Source organism: Xenopus tropicalis, chromosome 1 (genome assembly GCF_000004195.4).
Source record: "Xenopus tropicalis strain Nigerian chromosome 1, UCB_Xtro_10.0, whole genome shotgun sequence".
Taxonomy (NCBI): domain Eukaryota; kingdom Metazoa; phylum Chordata; class Amphibia; order Anura; family Pipidae; genus Xenopus; species Xenopus tropicalis.
In genome coordinates this window covers 38524555-38544090 of record NC_030677.2, presented here as the reverse complement: position 1 = coordinate 38544090, position 19536 = coordinate 38524555, and the positions used below count along the sequence as shown (strand labels likewise).

Below are 19536 nucleotides of genomic sequence, written 5' to 3'. Positions count from 1 at the left end.
TCAGCCCTTGTGTTACTATATAATTATTACAATTAATATCACACACAGAAGAACATACCTTGGAAGTAATGCAATAAAAATGGATAAAAGACAAACAAGATAGAAGGCAGGATCCCTGACATGGTTCTGCACAATCCAATATGGGTTAGCAGGCGGGTTGCAATTGATACAAACTGCTCCGAATGCCAGTGAAAAGGCAAAGTAGGCTGCTATGCTGGCGCCCATCACTATCCAGTGAATCCATGTCTGAAACACACAAAACATTGACTTAAAATTAACAATAAGCTTTCACCTTGCAAATGTGACTCACAACCCTATGTTTGGTTATAGTGACACCCCCAGACCCTGACTGGCAATCTGTGGATTCTGGGAGGGGTGGTTGGGTCTCTGGGTACTTGGAATGCTTGGGCCTATTTTGAATCCCAGTCCAGGCCCGATAGCAACACTACCGTGCCGTCACAGAACTGCCAACATACCTGTTTTCTGATTTGTGGTTAACTGAACAAAAATGAACAACAGCAAGCCCTTCCCCACCCATCCGTTCATTATGGATACAAGTCTTAAAATGTCACATTTTCTCAATACGACCTAGCTTTAACTCACATTTATAAAACAAAAAAACAGTTTAGCTTAAGAACTCTCTCTTTCCCTCCATCCCTAACCAGGAAAGACAAAGAAAAGCAAAAACACAGCAAAACGTGCCCAGAGCAGTTCCAGCAGAAACCAGGGCCTGCCAGACCCCATTCACTCCTTCCCCCTCTCCGCACAGGAACTCACCAAGCTTTTACTCTCAATTAGGAGGTGTAATAGGACCACAAAAAGTGCTGAAGTTATCAGGAAGTTGCCAAAGGAATAGATGCCCAAATCAGAGCCGATGTAAGCCTGGAGAAATTAATAAAAAATAAAATAAAAAACAAAACATGAAATCTAGGAAAATAAGAGCAAAAATGGACAAATACAATTTTATTGACTTGTTTATCATTGTGTCGATTATCTAAATATATATTTCTTGTGATGGGCAGGGGCACCTTGTGCCAACATTTACAGGGACATATGAAATGTTTCCAATATATTTCCGACACGTATCCCCCCTATTAAAGACTTATCCATGCTGACAGAAAATAGAAAACAGACATAGTTTAGGCGGGTTATTTTTTTATTCTTATATAAAAACCGAATGGGTGGAGGTGTGGGATTAAAGCAAGTGCTGTCAGCAAACTGTTATGTAGGTCTGGACTTAATTAACACCTTGTTTTTGCCTAATTTGTACATTATAAACCTAACACAGGCACATAATGCTCACAGTCACTATACAGTTTTTGGCTGATTAACAAACCCAGCTTGCCGACTCCCCCACCCATTCTATCAGACCTGTACACACACACATATAAATCTATTTGAGTAGCTATACTGTATGATCCGTTCCCTATCTGTGAATGTGGACAGTGGCATTCTCCACCACACTTGTGGCACAGCATGTTTTGGCTAACTAGCCTTCCTTAGTGTCAGACTGGGGCACCAGGGGCCCACCAGAAAATTTGATATAAAAACCTCATCAGCTGGTGCTCCAACAGCCCGATATAATCACCAGCCTTCCTGGATACTTCTGCTTATCTGTTGCAATACATTTGGCCTCAGTCATTTCCCTGACCCATTACAGACTCCTAAACGGTTTTCTTTATCAGTGAAATGGTAGAAGAGTTAATGCTTTGTGCTCAAGAAAGGGCAAAGGACCCACTAAGACCAGGGCCCACAAGGAAAAAAATCCCAGTACCCTGGCAGGCAAGTGTGACATTCCTCAGATATAAACCACTTTACCAGATTGCAATAAAATCCAACATTAAGTGAAATTGCACGCATGAAAATCCACAGTGGGAAGAGAGTTGTTCACCTTAAAATTAATCGTCTCTCCCCCCATTGCCATAACCCTGAAAATAAGTTAGCAGGTTTGACAGAGAATGTATGCGTATATATTAAATTCTGAAGCTACTTACAAAGTATGGAATGAAGAAGCATGCCAAGCTTTGGTAAAATGCATCCAGAATGGTAACCCAAAATGTCGATGAGCGATAAGCCTGCAAAACAGAAGAATAAGTCACTAATAATATGCGCACAATATTGGCCTACAATGTAAAAGACTGTCAGATGCACGAAGGATCTATTCCCTTACATGAAATAACGCACTTAACGGCGAAACCCACAAATAAACAGTGTGCATAAAGCCGCGCATGAGCTCCCAGTGCGCATAAACATGCGCACCTTTCCCTCCGGTCCTTGGATAAATTTTCCTTCAAAAAAGGTTGGGGACCACTGTGTCATAGAATGTCCTATTCCCAGCAGTGTTGCAGTTTGTCTTTATTATTTCTTTCTTATAGTTTCTGAATTATTTGCCTTCCTCTTCTGCTTCTTTCCAGCTTTCAAATGGGGGTCACTGACTCAATCAGGCAGAAAATCTAATGCTCTATAAGGTTACAGTTTTATTACTGTTGCTTTTTATTAATTATCTTTCTATTTAGTCCCTCCTATTCATATTCCAGTTTCACATTCAAACCACTGCCTGGTTGCTAGGGTAAATTGAACTTTAGCAACCAGTCAGCTGCAGAAATACTAAACTGAAGAGGTGCTAAACAATAAGCTAAATAACCGAAAACCACAAAAAAAATAAAAAATGAAAACCAACTGCAAGTTGTCTCAGAATATGCCTACATCATACTAAAAGTAATTTAACTTTGAACTACCCCTTTAACTTTCAGAATCATTGCTCGGCAGCATTCAAACACTGGAATAAGGAGACCTGCTAACGCTCTATATGTTGCCAATGGGCAAGTCATATATTTTTTATGTGGAGGGTTTATGTTCCCTTTATAAGTAATTCCTCCCAAGTTGTATATTGCAAGCCGTGTGTTTCAAATAACTGAGAGGATTAGAAGTTGGATATCCATGAGAACAGCGAGCGAGTGTGGGAGGTAGGTGGGAGGACTGCTGAGCAGTAAATGAGCAAAAGATGAGAGGGGAACATGACACTATTAGCCAGGAAAGCCTGCAGGCAAAAGTGTATCTTTGGCACCGTGTCAGCGGCCCTAGGAGATATGAAAACCATTCTCCCTGGGTCTGTAATGCTAACACTTAGCAGGAAATGTCCCTCGCACAGCACCAATCTGCCTCCTGGTTATACAATCATGTAGGGCTGCTCTTGGCCCACACATTTCACTCACGCCACATCAAACCCCAGGGCATGTTTCCCCTAAAGAAGTGTGAGATTGCACAGGAGGAGGCTATGCTTTTTAATGGGATTTAGCATAAGAAAAAAAAATGAAAAACTGAGACAACTGTAAAAAGGAACATTGTTTTGGGAAGACGGTGAGGACTTCCATTATTGTGGGGGGCCCCTGTGAACAGTCACATAATAAATTGTTTTGGCAAAAGGAGAATGTCTAACTGTTGTGGGTATTTGGTTTGAGCCCTAAACTTAGGAGTAGCGAGTCAGACACCACATGTGCTCCTACTCCAATAAATACAACATATAAAATGAAGGTGCAGAAAGAAATAGCACAGCAGTTGTCAGGCCCAGATTTATGGCAAGGCCACAAAGGCCTGGGACTAGGGCAGCACAGATTTAGGGGTGGTATGTTGCCCAGCCACACCTAAACTTTGCTCACAACCGAAGCACTGGGGTCTAGGCAGGCTGGAGATTTCTGTGGGTCCTGTCCCTAGTGCTCCATGTTGGATATGGCAGGCGTGGAGCAACCACTGCCTGTGGGGAAATCCGGTGCTGGCAGCTGGCAGACTTTTTTGTCCAAGTTGCCCTTGGAGCCAGAGGCCCCTTAGCTTATAGAAAAATTAAAGATGTAGATAAATACTGCTATATCAGCCATAGTTTCAAGAATACCCAAGCAACATATTCATGCCAATTCTTAGCATAGCCAAGTAGCACATAGCCAACAAAGCACTTGCTAGTGGAAGGTAGGCTCAACTTAAAGGGGATGTTTACCTTTAAATTAATTTTTAGTATGTTATACATAGTATATTCTGAGACAATATGCAATTTGTCTTTTTTTCATTTTGAAACTCATTATTTTTTGTTTTTGGGTTTTGAGGTTTTGTTTTGTGGTTATTTAGGTTTTGTTCATTTCCAAATGTAACAGTTGGCCAGTTGCCAGGGTCCAAATTGCAAGCAGTAAATTGATTGACAAACTGGAATAAGAATAGGAGAGGGCCTGAAAGTAATAATAAAATTGAAGCCTCAAAAAGCAATAGTTTTTTGACTTCCAGGGTCAGTGACCCCCATTTAAAAGCTGGAAAGAGTCAGTAAAGGAAGCCAAAATTCAAAAACCTATAAAAATTTTTAAAAGTTTAAAGAACTGGCCATTTTATAACATACTAAATAGTTAAAGGTGAACCACCTCTTTAAATTGTATATTTACTTTGTCCCAAAGGGTGCACCTACTGTAATAGCAGTCTGGAGTACTGGAAAGGCATCTTTCTGTAATTTAGATCTTTATACCTTAATTAAACTGAAAAATCATTTAAAAATTAAATAAACCTAAAAGTATTGTTTTGCCTCCAATAAGGATTAATTCTACCATATATGGGATCAAGTACAAGCTACTGTTTATTATTACAGAGAAAAATCTGAAAAATATCTTATAAAAGTCTATGGGAAATGGCCTTCCCATAATTTGTAACTTGCTGGATAATGGGTTTCTGGATCCCATACCTGTAATATCAGTTTTCTACTGCTAATAAATAGCGTTTAGGTCTTTCTTATCGTTGCTGTGTCGGCAGCTGTGCACCCTTTTTTGGTGCTGCGCCTAAAACCACAATTACCTGAGTTAATGGATAAGGTCTATGTGAAATCATATATGGGATTTGATAAAATGCTTGTGGAGGAGAAAGCTGTGCTTTACCTGTGATGTTTGCCCAGATTTATACAGCTCTGGCAGTGCTGTAAGGGTCTCCGCAGAAACGTCTTTATCAAGAATACCATATATAATCGGTGGCACTGAAGTGAAGAGCAGGTTGAACAATATTAGCATCCAAAAATCTGTCATTGCTGTTCCAGAGAAACCACAGAAAAACTGGTACCAGAACAAGAGATTCACAAACATCTGGGGAAACAAAAAGGTCAGACTGAGTTGTAAAACACTGTATCTCATAGTTAATAAATCACTAGGAGACTGTATATCTATAGGGGATTCCTATGTTAAGCTTCCTGGACACAATACAAGCAAATGCAATATGTGTAAATAGAGAAAGGCAGCTAGGAACTGTGCAACCTATTATTATTATCAACATTTATTTATAAAGCGCCAACATATTCCACAGTGCTGTACAATAAGTTGGACATACAGAGTAACATACAAAGCTACCAAGAAGTGAAGGGGGCCCTGCCTAAATGAGCAGTTGAACTGAGGAGTTCCAGCAAAGGGTTTATCCCAGGGCACTGGTCATCTAGTAATCGACTTTTCAATAACTGTATAACAGATACAATAACAGAAACATAAAAGTATGTTCAGCACAAGCACAATTCACTGCGCTCATGTTAAACAAGGGATAATCCTTGAAAGACATGTCAATCCAAAAAATTATTTTTTGCCTAATAAAAGAAAACATCATTCTAAGTAACTTTCCAATACAAATTTATTACACATTTTTAGTGTTTTAAAAGTTATTTGTAATTGCTATTGAAAGCAGCATTTGCTGAACTCCTGGTTATGACTTTTTAAACAACGTTGCAAATGCCAGTCTCCTCCAGCAAGTCAGGTCTGTCAGTTGTGTTACATTGTTTCAAATGCCAGAACCACCGGAGCAGAGAGTAGAAAAAGGACAGACAAACACTTCTTTTAATAGCAATTAGAAATACAAATAACTTAAAAACCAATACAGATTTGGAATAAATATTTTTGGGTCGACATGCCCTTTAAGCAGTTTTTTCAGGGCCATACTTTTTCCTGGCAACCCTTAGTGGCCCAAAATCTTCATGTGCCATAACACTAAAAATAAAAAAATATTACTCCATTATTACAAGAAAAGGCAAAACATATTTTCATTTTTTTTCTCAAAAGCAACAAGAAACAACTATACGCACCAAGTTCTTGTAGAAGAAGTAAAGGATCATGTTGGCCAGCCGTGTGTAACACCAGTGCCCATGAACCAGGAGCAGCTTTCGCAGGTGTTTGAAATGAGAGACCGCAAAATCACTTGACATCACTGCCTGTAAACAATTCAAATACATGTTTAGGTATTTAACAAATTTGGCAAGTTGTATTCAGACAAACACTGCTAATCTGGGTATGGCCTGTGTATCCTATCTACTCCCTAGGCAGGGGTTAAGCAAGAGACCCACCAGCTGCTGGATGCCATGGAGTATAGATGACCCTTAGTTAGCTCTGATTCCAAGGATTTCACGGGCTCAAAACAGATTTTATGGGTGCCCAGTAACTTTCAGGTACACTATGGCTGCTAGGCAGTTCACCCTTACATGATCATAACGTACAGACATGGATGTGAGAGCTTCAATGTAAACTTAGCCACACTGTGTTCATGTGGGCGCAATGGTGCAATTCTATAATAATGTCCCTGTGAAGCTAAAGTCAGTCAAGATCTATAGAAGTGTAAAGGCAACTGGAAGTGATTAATCGGGACAGAAGAGGCCCCCTGTAAAGCTGAAGGACAGAGCTGGAGGGCACATCTTGTAAGCACCATATCTAGCGCTCATTTTGCAATTTACTTTCACCTTGCAGAACAAGTGGTTTTATATAAATAAATTAGTACTACTTAAACATATACCTATATATAGTGAAGGTCAACTGTGCCCAACATCTTCATCTTCCACAGAGGGTTAACCGATTACTATACATAAGAAGGCCCTTAGGAACACGTTAACAAAAACTTTTGAATGTTAATGTTTTTATTTTCTCTATTTAGCAGTTTATGTAATAACTGGACTCCTCCCTGATTCTGCTAACACACACACTTAACTGTAATGTTCTATATATACGGTTTCTCTCAGGCAATACTAGTCCCACTAGTTTATAATAAGTAGCTACTTAAAATACTCAGGAACACCCAAGCTTTTTCTGCTGTAATTATGGCTGTGCATGCCAGTAGGGCACACTCTAATAGAAAATGTATTTCTGATAATGAAAGCAGAACATCTAGAGCTTCTGCTCTTTCTTCGTCCATTCCCATCATGCCCTGGCAGACTCCAGGGTCAGCAGATTGCCAGACCTATACATTCCTGTTCTGTTCCAGTTCTCTTGGCATTTAGATAAAATTAAAACAGATCTAGTTTTGGCAATCCATTCTGTGACATCACCAGTTAAGTTATTGAGCTGATAGCAAACTGCAACTCCCTGCAATCTCAAGGCTGACTACGTGAGGAGACCAGGGCTGAAGTTTGTCAGCATTAGCTGCAAGTTGGCAAATATACATTAGTATTATGCAACTGAAGAAATAGGTAGAAAATACTTATGCCTTAAAAAGGGAAGAGCACCACCTACTGGTTTGGTTGAACCACAGAAAAGAAACCCACTACAACAGCTTAGGCTTGCCTGCAAGTATCTTTGACTGCTGCTTTTCATATAACCTAGAAATGTTGTTACTGTAAGCCTCTTTGGAAAATGTAACATTTTGCATGCAAATTTGTATCTTTGTCATTAATACAACTGCAAATTCTAATACTGAACTATGAAACTTATCCCCATGGGTAAGGGGAAATGGGCACCAATAAGACAACCTACAGTATCTTAGTGCTTTATTGGAGCCAATCACCTTCCACTGACCCTGACTGTAACCATCAATGTGGGGAGAAAGGTACACAGATACGTGTGCTCCAGGACTGCCCTAAGGTTTGGTATATGGTCCGCTGAGAACAATGGTTGGCTTGTTCTGCATAGTCATATAGTAAACCTATATGTCATGTCACATCATGAAGTTCCTAATAAACTGTAATTAATTTAGATTTCTGCCTTGGTAGAAGCCTGTTGTTAACCAGCAATCCAATGATCCCAGAGCCCCGCCACACAACCTCCAGCTGTTGACTAATTCCCTGCCCTGGCATAAACTTCACATGGGAAGAAGTGAAATTTTAAGTGGCAAAGGCTGCTGCCAAAGTTGCTAAACCCAAAGGCAACATTCTCATCTGAAAGAAAAAAACAAATACCTGCATGCCTTCTTGCCCAGATATGCCCACGCCGATGTCTGCCACCTGAATCATGCTAACATCATTGGCGCCGTCACCTTAGAGCAAAAACATAAATATAGAAGTTCAAAATAAGAGAGAACCACACAGGCATAAGCCAATATGTTTTAAGTCATTAATGGACAAACAGAGCTCATGGGCAGGATACATTCTTATTATATTATTTGTGTTTATACCCAGCAAAAACTTATTTGCACTAATGGAACACCTCACTAAAAAAAAAAGCATACATTAATCTATAAAAGGTTCCTATTTACATATATACATATTTATATGCCATGAATATTTCCCCAGGCTCAGTAATTACCTACACTTATAACAAGAATTATTATTTCCTGGTTCTCAACCACACTCCCTGAATTCAAATTTCCATTGGGGTTATGTTAAAAAAAAAAAAAAAAAAAAAAAAAAAAGGTGTAAAGTTTGCTACAGGCCAAGGTTACTTATAGGAACCAATCAAAGTAGTATTTACTGGACACCTGTTAAAAACAAACACTTTTTGTTTGCTAAGGGTTATTGCACCTGGGCAAACTTTAGGCCTGTTAGGTTTAGGTTCTGTTTGGCTTAGGTTCTGGAGTTTCAGCTAATAAACATTAACAGTTATCTGTATATATAAAACGGCTTAATTTTTTGGCTTCGGAATGTCAGACCAATGACAAGATGCAAATCTGACTATCTCATGTGCATTGCCTGGTAGGCAAATGCCTTGGGTGAAATGATGGTGTGCTTTTTGAGGGGGGGGGGCTGTTGCCATTCTGCAGTGCCCTCTGCACATAGGGCTGGGTGTGTGGCAGCTAGCAGCCAGGTGGTGGCAAATTTGAGGAGGTCAGCTAAGGCAAAAGGAGTGCGCAGGGAGTTTAAGTCTGACTGTGGCGGCAGGTGATAGCACCCATTATCTCGGCCAGGATTTGCATAAAATCTATATTTATCTTCCCACGGTCTTACAAAAAGGCACCCCCAGCGATTCAGTTTTCAAAAAGATGACAAGAAATCTTGTATGCACAATAAGCTACCGTCTGTAATCACAATCAGTGCAAAAAGATCTAATAATAGAATTTTTCCCAATCACTTGTACATGACAAGCAGATTTGTGCCAGAAACAGCTGATAGGATGAGTATGTAGCAAATGAAAGTCAAAGGCTAAGAATGTTAGCACACCTGTTACAAGCTGGCTGTACTGAGTGATTAACAAGGAGAGACAGCAAAATAAAATACTGACTCTTTAATCATTAAATAAGATCAAAGAAAAACCAGAAAAGGAATGTATTTACCAATAGCCAGGGCCATCACTTGCAGGTTATTCCGGACCAGTTTAACCACCTTGCTCTTTTGCAGAGGTGTCGCTCTACAGCAGATAACAGCCCGGCATCTCTCGGTGAGCTGGAGAAATTTACTCTGTAGGCTTTCATGCATAGCAATCTCCAGGGTCCCCCCATCAATCACCAAGCCAAAGTGCAGCCCCGACTTATCCTGCTGGCCACTGGAAAATGCATTTGGCTTCCCCAGGGAGTCAATTTCATCTATCATGATGTTCATCAAAGTCTCACAGGATTCCTGAAAGAGATCATGAGAAGTGTGCTACGAATGATAATTTGGAAGTAGTGACAGCTTAACATGTACACAGATACATCACTGCCTGCTGGACTGATTTTTATATATGTAAAGGGTTAACATTCAGGTCATTCTCAGTATAGAAGAGGGACTTCAAGTCCCACAATGCATTACTTCACCTTTAAATCTGTGGAATCAGGTGTATCTGCTTTACAAAAAATACACTGATATTTATTTTTACAGATTTGCTTGAAAACGGCATATTTTGCCACAAATATAACTACCTTTACAATAAGATTTTTTTTATTTACATTACACTGCAGACAATAAAATGCTTCTTTTTCTTCAGGTTCATAAAACCAATACTGCATTGCTCTTATTTTTAACATTAATGACTTTTATTACATCCTCAGTGGACATATTAAAGGCAGTTGGCAACTTAACAGAGTAGAACTAACAGTTGATACCTTAAAGAACAACAAGCCATAAGGCTTTTGTTCAACAAGAATAAAGGAATGTTTGAGTGTAGGTGTCAGTATCATAAACTCTTTAACACAGTGATTATATGATCCTCTTCTCCAACAGAGCTAAATTTCAGAGACCAGCTTTGCATTTACCTTTTCATGTTTGCTAAGGTTAAATAACTTGTCGCTGTGCTCAAGCAGCCTGCAGGCATAGGCTATGTTCACTGCAGTTTCTTCCTTATCTCCTGTAAGCATCCAGATATTTATTCCTGCTTTTCGTAATGACTCTATGGTATCGGGGACACCTTCCTGCAGGCGATCTTCTATTCCTGTGGCACCTAAGGCAAAAAACAAACAAATTAAGTTGTAACCATTAGTTTTACCCTAACAGGTCTCTAAAGTATTCATCAAGTTATACATCCCCATATCTTTACAGAACACAGTTAGGTGTTACACAGAAGATACTGTCCAACCTGCAGCTTTTTACAAACAATCCTAGCATCCAGTAAAGGTGTAAACTTGTTCAGATCTGACCAGAGAAACATGAGATAACTCTTCTTTAGCTAAGCAAAGCAGCATCAGAAGACATTCTTTTCTCACAAAATTTATTTTCTGCTCACTGTAACCAGTGCTAAAAATGAATCACAGGTGCGGTTTCAAAATTCAAATTCAAAGAATTTTTATTTCATTCAAACAAAATATGTAAATTACAAAATTGCTAAGTATTTTACATTCATTTGTTTTAAAGGGTGTACATTTCCTTTAAATTAAATGACAGATGGTAACAAGAGTGCTGTGTATCGCTGTGTATCATTAGGGTAACCCTAGTGCAATTGTGTAACATTAGGGTTAAGGTTCAAACCCCAGAGTTTAGCCCAACAATTCTCAGGTCCATATTTTCCCGATATCCTTAATTTTAAAATCACATGTACCCCTGGGTGCTGCTCACCCCATATACTGCTTAGGCAGCATTCATACATACCAGGGTCCCATTCAGCAACCTCTGCATCAGTCTGCTGGATGCGAGTGGATGTGCTCATGATGGATAGTTCAGATCACACTCTCAACCAAAAGTAGCTTATGGCACATGAGCAGTTACAACAATGCCCCCTTCCGACAATTGTCTGTTTGTTGTAAAATTAACCTAGTTGCCCAATATCTGTTCTTTGGAACCAGACTCCAAGACCATCCAATGCAGAAGTGAAAAGAGCCCAAAATTGCCTTATACAGGTAAAGTATAAACACATAACATAAAAAACAAGAAAAAAACAACCCAGAAATCCTTATTATAAGCTTACCAAGCAGGGTTAGTTTAGTCTCCAGTCTTACTGCAGACTCATACAGCATCTCTTCCCGATTATCAATACTGGTTTCTGCCAAAAAATGTGACTGCAGCCATTCTGCATATTCAGAATCGGTCATCACCTGGAATCAAGATGTACAGGGATCAGCAATACAACATGCCCAGAGACCTAATAAAACTTATGGAATGGGAACAAACTTTATTTATGGAAGGGGGTTATAATATAACACATTACTCCAAATACAACACTTTAGGGCTGTAGGTACAGGGAGAATACATGATATTTATTTGGCTATGATGAGTAGAAACTAGAGAGAATATTTTAAGGGCAGGGACTTGCTGTTCCTGACTCAAAAACTAATAACTGCATAGTAGCAGTTAAATAACAGTGTCATTCACAGATATCTGGGGAACAGAGAGGCATTGCAGCTTTGTGTAGGAATGCCAAACCATGCCATTTGTGCACAGTGTTAAAGGTAAAACAGAAACAGTCTAATGCAGAAAAATCACTCAATATGTATCTGTATAAATTAGACAAGTTATTTCTGCCACAGGATGATAGAATCAATAAAAAAAATAAATGAAAAGCAAATAAAGTTAGAAAATAGAATTAAGAGTGTTAAGCCATAAGTCTGGGAATGATTAAATTACATTTTTGTCAAGTGGCAAGTCTTTACCTTTTTAGCAATACATAAAGTGCGAAGTCCTCCTTTGGCATAATCATCTAAATGTTTTTGTGTTAGCATTTGGATATTTTTCTTCACCATTGCTGCTTTATTATCTGAAAGTACAATTTTACAAAAAATTATAGCCACAAGCATTGGTAAAATAAATTAATCTTTGGGTTTTTTGGAACAAGAAGTAAACCAAATACTGTGGGCAAGGTTCCCTTAACATTGCTACAGGCTATTTTAGCAAAACTATCCTTTGTGTGTAAATGCCCTAGGCTAATGCAGAGGCCAAGAATCAGCCCCTTTGCTAGCATAAGCCTTCAAGTTGCTTGCACCCAGCACCACTGAATCGGGCTAAGTGCAGACACATGCAGCAGTTATCTTATATAAACAAGCACAAGAGTTTGCATTTGCCTGGAGCCGGCCCAATTCAATGGTTCTGGGTGCAGGCAAAGTATAAGGCTGATGCCAGCATAGAGGCCGAAAATCCGCCCCATGTGGCATTAGCCAAAGAAAGCGCTGAATTATGTGTGTGTACGAAATTTTCTACAATTTGTTTTGTGCGCTGGTGTCTTGCATTTGCCTGCATGTGCATACAGATTAGGCAAGAGTTAGTTATGCTGATAACGGCATCAGTCTTCTTCTGAACTGGCCTGGGTGCAGGCACGCATGATGGATATGGGCTCTGAAATGCAAACTTTCTTTGATGTTTCTTTGATGATAACCCCCATGTGTGACTGCACCCCGCCCAATTTAGTGGTTCCAGGTGCAAGCAAAGAAAAATGCAAATGCCAGCAAAGGGGTTGATTTTCAGGCTCTGTTTTTCCACAGGCCGAGAATCAGCCCTGTGTGGCATCAGCCTAAGGCTGGAGGCTGCCTGACTACAATCCATGTCAGGTAAATTCATCAGATAGACAGTGGTCTGATATTTCTTGTTGTGGCTTGGATTGTCTTGCCCACGTGTTTACTTGCTTGTTACTAAAAGCGGCACAGAATCCAACTACTCAAACTGCTGGCTCAACAGATACTGTATAAGTGACCATACAGGTACATAGTCACGAAGTGTCCATATTCCTGAAGATCCAAAGTTCCATTTGGACCTGCAGCTCCGCTTCAGTTTCTCATCCGCCACTGCATCATACACTCATTACTCATAACCTACCCACAACTTTGGATACATTCTCCCAGAATGTCATGCAGTATTAATCAAAAACACTGTAGGAAAGCAAGACTGCAAATCAAAGCTTGCTCATGCAAAACCACAGGCCAAACATACATAAGTATAATACAAGGCAGATATAAAAGAAGATTCATTTTAATTGTTTGAAATGATTAAATGCATTGGCTCTAACATCTAGCACTGAATATCATATATTCATTCTCCTTCTATGAAAAATATTGTGGCCTGGATAGAATCTGGAGTATTAGTAATCCCTTTCATAAACAGACATTATACACAATTTGGCCTTCTTCCAAAGCAAGACCATCCTGATATCCATCAGAATAAGCTGATCCTTGCATTTAAAACCATAATATGAGAGGAGCAGCCATTAGGAGGACAGAAAACAGTACCTGTCACTTTGTTAGGCAGGCCAGTGCCACAGTCTGGGAAGCAATACTGACAGAAGTTGGGGGAAGGAACCCAGTTTGATTCAATAACATATGTATGGTTAAAGGGATTTAATTAGTTGCTAGCATACCCACCTTCAGATGTCATTGCTATCAAATCCATTATAGCAGAGTCTGCTCCTTTTGTGTACACCACCACCTTATTGGTCAAAGGATGGCGAATTATAACAGACATTCTTTTCCTCACAGAGTCAAAGGGTAAAATGTGCAAAACTTGAAATGTTAGAGGTCCAATAAAGCCCAGCTCCACTGTGACCTGATCAGGGGTTCGAGACTGTAGCGTGCAATTGTAAGCTCTGGCAGCATGGACAAGCGCCGCCTCATCAGGAGATTCTGCCTCGTAGCACAGCTCACAGGCAGCTGCTTTGTCAAGTTCATCGCAAGCAGTTACAAAGTTCGATTGCTCTAGAACCTCTGGCTCCAGTTCGGCAGTTGAATTCAGGCTACCTGCAGCCTGCAGATCATTAATACTTTTGTCAGCTAATTCAGCAGTAGGTGAAGCCAGCTTCCCTCTGGTAAAAAAAGATAGTTTGCTCCCAAAGTTACTGCCATTTTCTGATGGGCAATCTTTTCCACTTGTAAATGAACTGGCACTCAGTTTACGGACAGAGAACCTCTGAAACATCTGCTTAATCTCTTCCAAGGATTTCATTGGTGTTCGGACCATGGATGGCATTCTTACCTATCAGAAAGCAATACACAATAAATTGCAGTGAGTCATCATTACGTCACAAAGAGCCTAAGAAACACATATGCTACAACTTAATGTTGTTATTAGCATATATTTATAGGTTAATAAAGGTTTATTTATATAACAATCAATGAATGTTGGCACACGTGGGCCAAACACACAGTATACCTTTTGGCGAGGCTGATTGGGCAGAGACACCACTACGGTATTACAGATTGCCAAAGCAAGAAAGAAATCAACAATGTAAGATGTTTCCAATGCCGTATCTTCAGCTTCTTCAGACATATATAAAGATTTAGGGTTGATCTGGTCAAATTTACTCAAGAGACGTGGGTCTGGCACAACATCCTTTTCCTGACAAGAGAAAACATATAACCCTTAGGGAAAAAAAGTAAATTTCTGTATAAAAAAAAAAAAAAACCTTGGAAAAGGAAAAACCACATTTGGCTGCTGTGGTATCAAGAGGCTTAAGGGAGAATGAAAGGTAAAAACTAAGTAAGCTTTATCAGAAAGGTCTATGTAAGCCATAAGCACTCACAGAAAAGCTGCACTGACTTCTCTGTCAAAAGATTTCTTGTGTCGGTTTTCCTCTGCCAGATACACGCAGCTCTCTCCCCTCTCCTGCTCCCCCTCCCTCAAGAATGCTAAGAACTCACTCCCCCCCCCCCTTAGGAATGTGGATCTGAGCCAATCAGCAGGAAGCTTCCTCATAGTCCAACTAACTGAGCATGTACACCGGTCTGGGGTCTCAGTGCAGGAGTGAGGCATTATGGGAACTTTCTTTACACAGCTCAGCGTTTTTTCTTCCCGTTCGGCTTCTGATCATCTGAACAGGAGAAATATGGGGAGACTAAAGGGCACTATTGAGAGAACTGAAGGTATGCCTGCAGCTTGAGATTAACTCTTTATTAGCCTTTCCTTCTCCTTTAACGCAAAGCAGCCATTTATTTGTATGATTGCATTTGTCTTTAGGACTACTGTGCTCTGTTTCATAATTTATTTTAATCTCAGTTACTGGTGTGTGCATGCAAATATTTAATAAACCTTTTGTGAATAATTTGATATTTGACGAAATATCAACATTTTAGATTCAGTGCATCCCCTAGTATAAATATAGTTCAGCAAATATGCTATGTTAAATAACTGGACCACCTCATGGAAGAATCTGATTAAATTGTTATTTTTAGTTTCCATCCAGGCTCCTCTGTGTTTGTGCTGGGCGAATGCAAGAAAAAAAAAAAAAGGTTTTATTTATTTTCCTTTGCTCAGGTTTTTGAAGTTCCCCCATGTTTAGTGTCTCACTGAGAAACAAAACCCCTATTAGGATGCATGATATCTGCTGGCAGGTAAGTGGAAATAAAAACAGGAAACACAGCAAACGGTCACTTTTGTACTCAACCTAAAAATAGCTGTGTAAAAACAGGCTTCTTCTTTAAAAGATACATGGATTTTTCTAACAGACAAAAACAGCATTTCTGTACATCTGACATCTGTTTTTTTGGGATACAAAAATGTGTATTTTATGGAAAATTCTGTCTCTTCAGAACAGAAGTGCAAATGAGAGGAAATATTTGTGCAGATAATGCAGAAATGTACTTTTAGGACCCACACGTAGACATGGCCATTCTGAAGATGTTTCTTTTTAAGAAAATAATTGCTACTTTATACTTTGACAAAAGTCTATAGAAATACATAACACACAAACAAAAGTTTGCCAGCGAAGCACTTTCTTTTACAACAAGTTTGCTACTCCCCCCCCCATAGTACTGAATTACAGGAAGAGAGGCGGATCTGTTAGAATGTCAGATTCCCAGAAGAGCATTCTGAATGCATGTGCTGTATGTGTGGCCTGGGGACAGGTGTAGAAGTGCATAATGATCAAGGGAACACATGACATCTCCTGTATACCCTATTGTTTACCAGGTGTTCATTTCATTATGGGATACCATTGTGGAACCTGTCAACAAGACTTATAGATCTTACATAATCAAAATTTTAGGGCTTCAGAAAAAAGCATTGGTTGTCGTCCAAGTTGGGCAGAAGTAAAGCATGGTGCATTTGTTTGGTGAACAAAATACCTAATATTGGGGTTCATTGCAAATCTTTTACTGGGAGAAAAGTGAAGCACATGGCTGCATTTCTTTACTAGTGACCCAACAACTGGATCATAATAAGGGTTCCTGATATGGTCCTCTTCTCACAGGACTTTTTAAACAAAATCCGCATATAGATATTACTTGGGCAGGCTGTCCTTTTGGCTCTGTACATGGGCTAGTAACCCAAGTCAGCTGCTGTTGACATGCATATAGCCAACTTTACCCTAGACTCTAGGGAGTGGTTTGAGTGGCAGATTAGAAGAAAAACAACATGGTCTGGAATAAAAGATAAATATTATAAAAGTAATACAAATCTAGTGTCAGGATTATAATCTTTTTTACAGCCTTTTTTGCTGGGGTCAGTGACCCGGACAACCAGATAGTAATTTAAACGTGTAGTTCTTTAAGGTCACTTTTAGTGTCCTAGTAGTGACTTTTCCCATTGATGTTTGTTTTCTTTAAATTATTTTTTTTTTTACATTTGCCTTCCTCTTCTAACTAACCTGAAATAATAGCCAGCACTGTGGTTACAAAACAAACCTCAATGGCCACTAATAGAGAAAGAGAGAGAAACGAAGCAGAACACTGAACAAGTACCATAGGGCTGCTGAAAGCCACATGTCTGGGGTTAGGGGGATGGCTGGCTCCGTCATTATCTTCTCCCTGGGCAAAATTGTTCAAGGACTTGTTACTCGCAGCTTTTCTTTGTTCTTTGCTCTTACACACACTGCTTTGGGAGATACATGTAACATGGCATAAATTACTCCCATGCATGTCAGATTCTTGATAGGACTCCAGTCTCCTGGCTGAGGAAATAAGACAAGAATATCCTTTTAACGTATAGTTATATATCAACAATATGTGTCACAATTTAATAGAGAGTTAGGTTTATGCCACACATTTTTTTTACTATTAGTGTGTGACACACACTCAAAAGGGTTAAGAGAATGGAAAGAATATATGTTTAAGTCATAGCAGAACTGTCAGGAAAGGAATTTAGCATATGACAAATATACTTGTCTTTAAGGTATAATATCTATATTTCAAATTCTATTTTACAGAAATTTCCAGTGGCTTGCAGGTTTTCTGGGTATTAGAGTTCATCTGGTACACCAGTCACTCTCACACGCACAAACATAGTATGGTTAGTGACTGCAGCGCAGTTCTCTTTGTATTGGTATGGTTCATCGGGAAGCAACCCCCTAAATAAACCTACTATACTAAGTCTAGAACCAACAATTTATTTATTTATCCGGGCTGGTTCATCAAAATGCCAACAAAACCTGCATTTTTTTTTTCTTTAATGATGTTCATTCAATTGACCAGTGTAAATACTCAGTCCAGAGTAAATACTCATGTAATGCTTCCATGGATGGCTGAGTATCCATCAACTAATCAAAACTACAGCATGGCAAGTGCAAACCATAAAGGAAACCTAAATGGAGGAAAGTCTATTAGCCGTTAGCCACAGAAACACAAAGACTAAGCTTTCCATAAAACTTTTGTTGAAAAGTCTGTCAGATGATTGTCACCTAATGACATGGCAGCGCATGTATTTAGGCAACAATGACCTAAAAATGCTTTTCAGTGACTGTTATAAACTGTAAATATGGATTATATTTTTCCCCCACTTGTACCATTGCTCTAAAATTGGCAGCCATATACTAGAATACATTAGTGCGTGCTACATTATTAAAAACAAAAAACTATTTCATATTATATTTTGCTGTATATTTTGTAAACAGCACTTTACCATTGGCTTCATGGGAATACTCCATCCCAGCGATGCTGCATCTTCGAAACACCATTTTGTTTTCAGTAAGTGTGCCCGTTTTGTCAGAAAAAATGTATTGGACTTGCCCAAGGTCTTCTGCAATATTCAGTGCCCTGCACTCTATCATAGAGTCAGATTTCTCACAGTAGAATTCAGAGTCATTCTGGATAAAATAGATCTGGCCCAGTTTAACAATCTCAATAGAGACATAGAGCGAAATGGGTATGAGAACCTGTAAGACAGGAAACATGCTTTAATATAAAAGTGTGTAAAACAGTAAACAGGCTGGAACACGAGATTAGCACGAGCACAGATGAAGCTGCCATGTAGCCACATTACCTGCAGCAGTATAATCATTGTCCAAAACATATAAAAGCCTGCCAGAGCTGGAGATGTGTGCTGTCCGCCAGGTTCTGGAATGCTAAATATAGGTGATTCAGGAAACCCAGCCAACCAGAGTCCATGGCCTGATTATAAAAAGAGCATAAACATTCAGAATGTTAATGAGTTACTATAAAAGCTTATTAGGCATTTCTGAATCATATACCGCAAAGAATATACTGGTTACGCATTATACATATAAACCATATCCACTTGTAAAGGCAGCAATTCAGTACAATTGCAGCTGCGGAAACACCCAGCGTTGAATCTTACAGCAAATATATTAAACATTAACAACTGAATTAATGGGTGGGATTAAAGCCCCTGTAGGGTTAGAAATGGGGAAAGGGGAGGGGATTAACCTAAATGTGTCATATTCAGCAAGCAGCATGTTTGATACAAGCAGGGATCTGCCCAGGTACAGTATGAGGACAATATGAGTAACAGAAACGAGAGTGAGCATATTTTCTCAGAGAGGGGAATTGCTCTAAGTAAAGAGTGGTGAAAAGTGGGCATTGTCTATACAGGTATAGGATCCCTTATCCGGAAACCCGTTATCCAAAAAAGCTCCGAATTACGGAAAGCCCTTCTCCCATAGACTCCATTTTAATCAAATAATTCAGAATTTTGAAACTCATTTCCGTTTTCTCTGTAGTAATAAAACAGAACCTTGTAATTGATCCCAACCAAGATATAAATAATCCTTATTGGATGCAAAACAATCCAATTGGGTTAAATGAATGTTTTATTAATTTTTGAGTAGACTTAAGGTA

General features: G+C 39.3%; 1 protein-coding gene across 2 annotated transcripts in view; it reads right to left on the bottom strand.

Moving 5' to 3' along the window:
- atp10d (ATPase, class V, type 10D) overlaps window positions 1-19536 on the bottom strand; it is a 48259-nt gene that overhangs the window by 3930 nt on the left and 24793 nt on the right. The window contains exons 8-22 of one of the 2 annotated variants that reach the window (XM_012962563.3): window positions 18722-18849; window positions 18362-18614; window positions 17206-17414; window positions 14681-14866; window positions 13897-14503; window positions 12199-12302; window positions 11517-11643; window positions 10372-10556; window positions 9475-9757; window positions 8165-8241; window positions 6089-6214; window positions 4908-5108; window positions 1995-2075; window positions 778-882; window positions 59-246 (exon numbers count right to left, since the gene is read on the bottom strand). In XM_012962563.3, the coding sequence (XP_012818017.1) occupies window positions 59-246; window positions 778-882; window positions 1995-2075; window positions 4908-5108; window positions 6089-6214; window positions 8165-8241; window positions 9475-9757; window positions 10372-10556; window positions 11517-11643; window positions 12199-12302; window positions 13897-14503; window positions 14681-14866; window positions 17206-17414; window positions 18362-18614; window positions 18722-18849 (2860 nt within the window). 2 annotated transcript variants of the gene reach the window in all.